Raw genomic sequence first — 8903 nt, forward strand, 5'->3', positions numbered from 1 at the left:
GTTCCATTATTTTAATGTTGTATTTTATTTTTGTTTTTAAGTTGTAATCATTCATCTTGTTTTTATTATTGCTTGTAAGCCACTCTGAGCCCGGCCTTGGCTGGGGAGGGCGGGGTATAAATAAAAAAATAATAATATTATTATCTTGCTTTTATGGAAGAAGCAACAGCTCTTCAGCTAGAAATGCCCTGTTTCCTTCCAGCCAACAGAGCACCCAGTATGGGATAGTGCCACTTGTATATATTTTGTAACCTAAGTCTGCCTTCAGAGATGCAATTGTGAACTAATGATACTGTGAGTAAACTTGTTTTTACTGACTTTAAATAAGATTGTCGTGTCTATTCTTTCTAAGAGGGACAAAAGGGAATTACCAGAAATCCTATACTTAGAAGCTCAAACGAGCTGGCAACAAGTTAACCGCTGTGCGTTTAAAGGGGGAGTGTTTAAAGTCTGCTAAGTCATTGAACTTGCTTAGGCAAATTAGGAAGGATATTATTAAACAATATATCCTCTCCTGCCTCCCTGAACATTCCGACAATATTGAGCTTCTATTTGATCGATTGAACGTGCTGGTTTACAGCCCTGGTTAATGCAGTGCTTCTGCGACTATGAAGGAAGGTGGCAGGACTCATCGTCCAGTAAGATGCGCCCCGCTTTCATTTCCGTAACACAAGGGAGGGAGCAGATTAGAACCGCCGCCCCCCCAAAAAAAACCTTCTCTGACTGCGCAGCACACATGGCTTCTGCTGGTCTCCTGCTCTGGAGGCGAAAACGCAGAGAGGGAGAGAAGGGTGAGCTGGGTGCGCACGGCTTGCCAAGGGTTAAAAAGAGTTGAGCTGGATTCCTAGAGAGGACAGGATATAAAAGTGTGGCGGGGGGCAGGTCCTCGCTTTCCTCCCCCCTTCCTGCAAGAGGAGGGGGCTGTCGTCTCCTTTGCAAATGCTGCCTCGGCGGCGCCTTCTGCGCTCTGGTGAGTCTCCTCTCTGCTACCCCGGAGGGGGCGTTGGGGAGAAGAGGGGTTCCCTGCCCACCCCCAAATCAGGGAGCCCAGGGTCCTCCCCCTCCATCTCTGCAAAGCCAGGGCGGGGGCTCGTTCCCAGGAGGTGTGCAGCTACAGACCCATGGATGCCCCCTTGAGCTCATTGGAGAAATAAAGGGGAGTATAACTATGCCATGACTCAAGAGGGGATCCCAGCCCATAATATGGCCGCGGGGTGGTGGGCCCGTTTCCAGCCCCTCTTCCAGGGCTTCTTCACAGAGAGGGCATTGCAAGGATCCCCTCGGGTCCAGAGCCGGGGAGCTGAGCCCCCCCCCGGAGGGCGCCGTGTTCAGCTGATCCACCTGGGCAACCCCTCCCTCCACGGAGCCGACTTTCTTTCCTCTACCTGCTCCCTAAATCAAGCGCAGCTTGGCCTGGACGTTGGCAGCAGCAGTGCTGGGTTAATGGGGGGGGCTTCTCGAAATGGATTAACTGGATGGATTCTAGGCACTGACCTGATGAAAAGATCATAGCCGAGTTTCTGACGCAGGAGCAGGATTTTGGAAGGTAGCTGAATGTAGAAAGTGTGCGTTTTTCTCTGGTGGGAAAATGTTTGTAATGGGAAATGATAATATTATTGTTATTATGATTATGATTACTCCTGATTCAGGCATCTGGCTGAACTGTTTGGCCCCTGAATGTGTATTTTGTAAATGCACATGGTTTTAGTCCACTTATACGTTGCTTTATACAATGAATAGGTGCCTAGAAATTCCAGTTATTTTTGTAGCAGTGATCGAGTTTTAACTCCGGTGGGTGCTGTTTTATTTGGGGGAGGATTTATTTTTAATTGCTTTTGAATGTTAGGTGTTAATTTGGATTTTTGGATTTCTTTTGTAAAAAGTTTCCTTCTGATCTCTTGCAGGCTTCCTGAGAGGTCAGATGGATGAGAGAGAGACTCAACTGGCCCTGAAGGAGGAAGAGGCCAAGCCATGGAAACTGGGAGCAGTGGGAGATTATGGGAAAACTCAGTGCAGAAGCTCCTGGGAGAGGAGGACACCATTCGCTCAGAGGCGCAGAGCCAGCAGTTGAGGCAGTTCTGCTCCCAGGAGGCCAAAGGACCCCGAGAGGTTTGCAGCCGACTCTACCACCTTTGCTACCAGTGGCTGAAGCCAGAAAGACACACGAAAGCTGAGATGCTGGACCTGGTGATCTTGGAGCAGTTCCTGGCTGTCCTTCCAGCGGAGATGGAGAGCTGGGTGAGGGAATGCGGAGCAGAGACCAGTTCCCAGGTGGTGGCCCTGGCCGAAGGTTTCCTCCTGAGTCAGGCAGAGGAGAGGAAGCAGGTGAGAGAGACTTTCCTCTGGATGCTCCCAAGGAGCTCTGAACAGGAGGGAGAAGATCCTAAAATACTGTATGAATTGATCATCCTTTTTTAGGAAGTATCCAAGGCATTTTGCCTCTACCATTTTTGTTGCTCTTTCAGGAAAAGGATCTGGTTGCAGAAATGGGCTCCAATTACTCAGAGGCAGAGAGGACTCCGTTGGACACCAGAGAGAGTTCACTAGGTAAGGAGGAAGGAGTTTCTTCTCTGTTTGGTCTTTCTGTTGCTTTTGAAAGTCATCTCTGAGTTCTTTCAATTGGGGGGGGGGAGACATTTGGGACCAAGGGCCCAGAAGAGCACAACAAAGCTATGAAATTGGTATGACCACCAAAATGTACATTTCAGAGAAGCATGCACTCCTGGCTTCCAACTAACCTTTGTCTCTCAGGTGAAAGAAGAACAAGACCTCCTCACCCGTCTTTTCCTGCTGGTGGAGAGGAAGCAGCAGCTGTAGAAGCAGATCAGGTAGGAGGAAGGAGCCTTGTGGGGAAAGAGGCTCAGGAGTGGGGCAGCCAGGGTTCCTCTGGGAATGAAGAAATCCCTCTCTCCCTCTTTGGTTTCGTCAAAGCTGTTCCAAACAAAGGCTGAAAGTGCCATTCAAGGAGGTCTATCTGCTGAAAATCAGGAACAGCTTCCCCACCTTAACTAGCCTTCTGCATGTTGCTAGTATTATTTATCAATACTTTTAGTTTTATTTATATATTTATGATCGAGTGCTTCGATGGGCTTCTAAGCAGTTGACATATCATAGAAACAGTGACCAAGATTCCCCAACACCACCTCCCCCCCAAAAAACAGACCATGGGGTGAAGAGTGAGGACGTCCTTTCATTTTTGCCTCCATATGACCCGTGAAGTTGACTTTTGGTCATTGTGAGGTTCCCCCACCCCAAAACAGAGCATGGGGAAAGTACAGAGTGGATCCTCATCCCCAGCCTTTCCCCACCTTTAAACCAGGGCAAAACAGGGTCCCAGTGCCATTTCGGAGACAGAGACCTTGACTTACCTCCATTTTGTCAATGGGGAACCCCATAGCCAACAAGCCCACCCGGGGCTATGACACTGATCATGGATCCTAGTGCCTGAAGATTTTTAAGAAAACCATCCTAGATGCCATCAAACCTGCCAGTCAGCAAACAGTGTAATGTCGTAAACCGTCTTAAAGGGCTACACAGATGAACATCCATCTGAATACTACGTCCGTCTGGTAGCCGCCATAAAACATAGGCAGGGATTTACCTGGAAAACTTCCCAACATGAAGGGAGTTGTAAATGGGTTCTTTAAGGACAAATCCATGTTTGACATCAGGAATGCCCTAAACCCGCTGTCAGAGCTGCCCGAGGTCCCAGCTCACAAAGGACCAACGCCAGTTCGTTACTATTTACAGAGATCTTTATTGCAGTTCAGTTTCGATTTCAAAGCCGTGGCGCGCAGCCCTACGTCTCAAACTCTAGACCGCTGAAGCTCCGTCTGAATCTCCTCCCCCAGACACCAGTTTAAGACTCTAGCCTTGCTCCACCTCTTCCTTTGCTCTTTCCTCCTCTGGTTCCGCCTGTCCGCTGGGGTCTTGCCCTTTCTAGACTCTTCTGACGCTGAGTCCCCTGAGTCTTCCCCCTGCCTCCGGCGGGCTTTAGGACCTGGTTCCCAATCCGGGTTTCCTGCTGTGCCGCGCGCCTGCACATTCGAACTTGGCACGCGCGCCCAGCCGGCAACCTTCCTCCTGACCGTTACCCTGCTCCTGTCACTGCTTCCCCCTTCGGGGAGGCTAGCTGAACCTGACTTCCCCTCCGTTCCCTCACTCTGCGATGGAGGCGTGGCCAGCTCTGACTCATCTTCTCTTCCTGCTGGGGGAGACGCTGGCCCTGATCCATGGGACCCTTCCCCCCCACTACGCTCTGGTGGGGAAGCTGGTCCTGATCTCCAGCTGCTGCTTTGGGAATCCCCGCTGGCCTCTTGTTTCTGGTGCGTCCCCCTGGGACTCCCCTTGCCCTGGCCATGGGCGCCCCCCTCTGGGAATCTTCTGATTCGCTGGAGAAACTCATGGAATCTCTCGGGTCACTGTCATACTCCCCTACCCTTCCCTCAGATTCTTCCCCTTCGCTCTCCATTCCCTCTCTCCCCTGTGCCTCTCCTCCTGAGCCTCTGACACCCGCATATTGGTTATGATGGGGAAAGCATTAGCAAGTTATTTTCAATAGCCAAATCAGAGTTCAACACCTTAGATGAGAGAAGTCAAAGGAGACCCCAGGCAGATCCAGGCAAGCATTAGCCCATAATTATTAAATGCTTAAGTTTGAAGGGATAGTGCAGGAGGCTAAGCAGGAAAGAGAGTTTAGAGGCCTCCCCCTTGACCTGAAGAACGAGATACCCCCTTGGTTGTGGGGGCTGGAATCTAACCCTGTGCAACTCTTGAATCTGCCACAGCAGTCAAATTAAAATACAGCAAAGACCTGCCATTTCCTTGTACCAAACAGTATCCTCTTCCAAAGGAAGCCATAATTGGATTCACATCCACGACAAAGGAATTCTGGCCTCTGTTTATAGGCAGCATGGCTTTGGGATAGAAAATTAACAGGGCCGGCTTCAAACAGCTGTACTCAGCTTCTCTGAAGGAATAACCCAAACATCAGGAACCTTCTGCTCATTTCCAGCCAGAATGGGGAAAAATGCTGATCATCTAGAGACTAGACGCTTGCAGCTTGTAGCAGCTTGTAGCTTGTGAGACCCAGACAAGTTTCCAGAACCTTCTTGAATCAATAGAATAGGAAAGATCTCCGCATATTAGACCGATACTTTCTGTCCCAAAAACTGCAAGCCATGTCAGTAATACCTATTCACAAGCCTTGCATTCTACCCCAGATCCTTTTTGGCTGGTCCAAGATTTCAGACTTGTCTACCAGTTTATGGTCCAAAAACACTTAGAGGTGTCCAACCCTCAGAGCGCCATCCCTGCAGGGACCAAGTGGTACAGCCTAGTGGACCTTTGCTGAGCATTTTTGAGTCTTCTCATTGCAATTAACACAACACAGCAATGAACAGGCAGGAAACACCACCGCAAAGTGTAGTAGATAATCTTTAGACTGCCTTAGAGGAAGACCCTTGTCTTTTTCCTTTCAGGGTCCTCTGTGCTTTGAAGATGTAGCTGTGCATTTCACGGAGGAGGAGTGGGCGTTGTTGGATCCTGACCAGAAAGCTTTGCATAAGGAAGTCATGGAGGAGAATCGTGGGATCATGGCCTCCCTTGGTAAGGCTCCCAGTTGGATGATGATATGTGCTTTGAAATTCCATAGATCAATCTATGATACAATCTATGATATCTATTTATATCTATCTATCTATCATCTTATCTATATCTATATCTATAATCTATCTATCTCAAAATGAGAAACCTGCCAGATTATTTTTGGAGCTCAACAGCACCACCTACAGCACCTGGTAACACTTCACAGGTCACCATAACTGGAGGGGTATGGATTGTTTCATCTGTGAAAATTCCTCCTCCAGTTACGACTTTAAAAAATCCTGATCAGCCTGCTCTGAAGTGCCCAGGCCTTCATAAATGTAGTTTTCATAATTTTTAGGCAAGTGAAAGTAGATTCTGTCAGGATGTGAGTTTTTCTTTTTGCTTCTGTCTGTTTTTGGTTGACCAAAAAGACTATGGACCTTGGAAATGGAGCAACAAACAGGTGACTGACAATAGAGATGCAGAAAATTCCATGATTGGGCCAAACAAAATCCATCCAAGAAAAGAGCCAGGCTTTGCACATCTCAGGTTCCCACAAATCCGTCCATGAATACCAGTCAGCAAAGGCAGTGAACCCTGTAGTAAGACCTCATGCCTAACCCTCCTCCCTTCTTCCACTATCACAAGAGTTAATTTTCATTGTCCAATCATTTGGGGCTGCATTTATTTCTGAGGTTCTAATCCATTTCTCTCTTCATCGCAGGTGGTGTTGAATTGGAAATGAAGAACAAGGGAGACCATGACAAAATTCACACAGTGGAGAAACCATATGAATATTTGGAGTGTGGAAAGAACTCCATCTCCCTTTCCACTCCCTATCAAATAAATCCTATTGGGATAAAACCATATCAGTGTTTGGAATGTGGAAAGAAATTCAGTCAGAGCTCCAATCTCACTTCCCACCAAAGAATTCATACCGGGGAGAAACCATATCAGTGCTTGGAATGTGGAAAGAGATTCAGTCAGAGCTCCAATCTCACTTCCCACCAAAGAATTCATACCGGGGACAAACCCTATCAATGTTTGGAATGTGGAAAGAGATTCAGTCATAGCTCTGGTCTCACTTCCCATCAAAGAATTCATACCGGGGAGAAACCCTATCAGTGTTCGGAATGTGGAAAGAGCTTCAGTCAAAGCTCCAGTCTCACTTCCCATCAAAGAATTCATACAGGGGAGAAACCCTATCAGTGCTTCGAATGTGGAAAGAGCTTTAGTCACATGGCCATTCTCACTTCCCATCAAAGAATTCATACAGGGGAGAAACCTTATCAATGCTTTGAATGTGGAAATAGCTTCAGAAAAAGCATCCATCTCACGGTCCATCTAAGAATTCATTCAGGGCAGAAACCATATGAGTGCTTGGAATGTGGAAAGAGCTTCGGTACAAAGAATCATCTGACTATCCATCAAAGAATTCATACAGGGGAGAAACCCTATCAATGCTTTGAATGTGGAAAGAGCTTCATTCATAAGGTCAGTCTCACTTCCCATCAAAGAATCCATACAGGGGAGAAACCCTATCAGTGTCTGGAATGTGGAAAGATCTTCAGTCACAGTGGCTCTCTCAGTTTACATCAAAGAATTCATACAGGGCAAAAGCCATATCTGTGCTTAAAATGTGGGAAAAGATTCGATCGGAGCTCCACTCTCACCAACCATCAAATAACTCATACAGGGGAGAAATCATATCAGTGCTTGGAATGTGGAAAGAGCTTCACCCAGAAGCAAAGTCTCACTGCCCATCAGAGAATTCATACACTGGAGAAACCATTTCAATGTCAAGAGTGTGGAAAGAGCTTCAGTTGGAAGGAAAGTCTCAATTCCCATCAAAGAATTCATACAGGGGAGAAACCATACCAATGTTTGGAATGTGGAAAGAACTTCAATCATAGCTCCAATCTCACCTCCCATCAAAGAATCCATGCAGGGGAGAAACCCTATAAGTGTCTGGAATGCGGAAAGTGCTTCAGTCGGAAGGACAATCTCATTTCCCATCAAAGAATCCATATGGGGAGAAACCATAACAGCGCTTAGAATGTGGAAAGAGCTTCAGAGGGCCAACCTCACTTTCCATCCAAGAACTCTCAGCAGGGAGAATAGTTGAATTGTAGGATCATAGAGTTGGAAGACAGAGACAGCATCTTAAAAAGCAGAGACATCACCTTGCCAACAAAGGTCCGTAAAGTTAAAGCTATGGTTTTCCCAGTAGTGAAGTATGGATGTGAAAACTGGACCATAAAGAAGGCTGATCGCCGAAGAATGGATGCTTTTCAATTATGGTGCTAGAGGAGACTCTTGAGAGTCCCATGGACTGCAAGAAGATCAAACGTATCCATTCTTAAGGAAATCAGCCCTGAGTGCTCCCTGGAAGGACAGATCGTGAAGCTGAGGCTCCAAGACTTTGGCCACCTCATGAGAAGAGAAGCCTCCCTGGAAAAGACCCTGATGTTGGGAAAGATGGAGGGCCCAAGGAGAAGGGGACGACAGAGGACGAGATGGTGGGAAAGTGTTCTCAAAGCTACCAGCATGAGTTTGACCAAACTGCGGGAGGCAGTGGAAGACAGGGGTGCCTGGCGTGCTCTGTTCCATGGGGTTACAAAGAGGTGGACACCACTAAACAACCAAAACAGTGTTGGAAGGGACTCTGAGGGTCATCTAACCTAACCCCATGCATTGTAGGAAGCTCAGCTAAAGTATCCATGACCAGGGCTGATATTTTTCAGCTGGAGCTCACCAGAGCTCTGCTCTGGCTCCTCTCAGGTGTGTGCCATTGCCATTCTAGGAAAACAACGGAGAAGTTCATGGTGTGTTCTGGCACCTCTTTTTCTAGAAAAATAGCACTGTCTGTGACAGATCATCATTCAGCCTCTCCAATCAAGAACAGTCCAGCACCTTCTGCTGAAGTCTGTTCTACAGTGATATCACTCTTTCTGTTAGAATGTTATGCCTGCTATTTAGCTGGAATCTCCTTTCCTGTAACTTGAAGTCAATGGCCTCAGTCCTAACCTCTGTGGCAGGAGAAAACCATCTTGCTCCATCTTCCATGACACAGCCCTTTAGTTATTAGAAGATGCCTTTCAAGGCTTCCTGTTTCTGGCAGTGGGAAATGGCGGACTCCCACAAGATTGGACCCCAGCCCTTCCAATAAGTCAGGGCTGATAGGGGGGTAATTAGCCCTGGCAGCCTCCGCAGGGCAGGGGAGGACTGTCTCAAAGACCCGCGGATTGTCCGAGATTGCCGGCGTGCACTAAGGTGCAGCCGGCAGGACACTGGGTCAACGAGCACGGGATAACTGG

At 47.7% G+C, this 8903-nt stretch overlaps 1 protein-coding gene across 2 annotated transcripts in view; it reads left to right on the plus strand.

Moving 5' to 3' along the window:
• Positions 1–8658, plus strand: part of LOC309354614 (uncharacterized protein) — a 34964-nt gene extending 26306 nt beyond the window's left edge. The window contains exons 1-6 of one of the 2 annotated variants that reach the window (XM_081884848.1): positions 149–294; positions 1905–2325; positions 2466–2547; positions 2752–2828; positions 5481–5607; positions 6311–8658. In XM_081884848.1, coding sequence (XP_081740974.1) covers positions 1972–2325; positions 2466–2547; positions 2752–2828; positions 5481–5607; positions 6311–7641 — 1971 coding nt within the window. In that variant the 5' untranslated portion in view covers positions 149–294; positions 1905–1971 and the 3' untranslated portion in view covers positions 7642–8658. Of the gene's footprint in view, positions 1–148; positions 295–1904; positions 2326–2465; positions 2548–2751; positions 2829–5480; positions 5608–6310 lie in introns of those variants that run through there. The other variant, XM_081884847.1, reaches the window with a different exon arrangement.
• Positions 8659–8903: the final 245 nt, after the last annotated feature.

The sequence above is a fragment of the Podarcis melisellensis genome (genome assembly GCF_964234715.1).
Source record: "Podarcis melisellensis genome assembly, chromosome: 13".
Lineage (NCBI taxonomy): Eukaryota > Metazoa > Chordata > Lepidosauria > Squamata > Lacertidae > Podarcis > Podarcis melisellensis.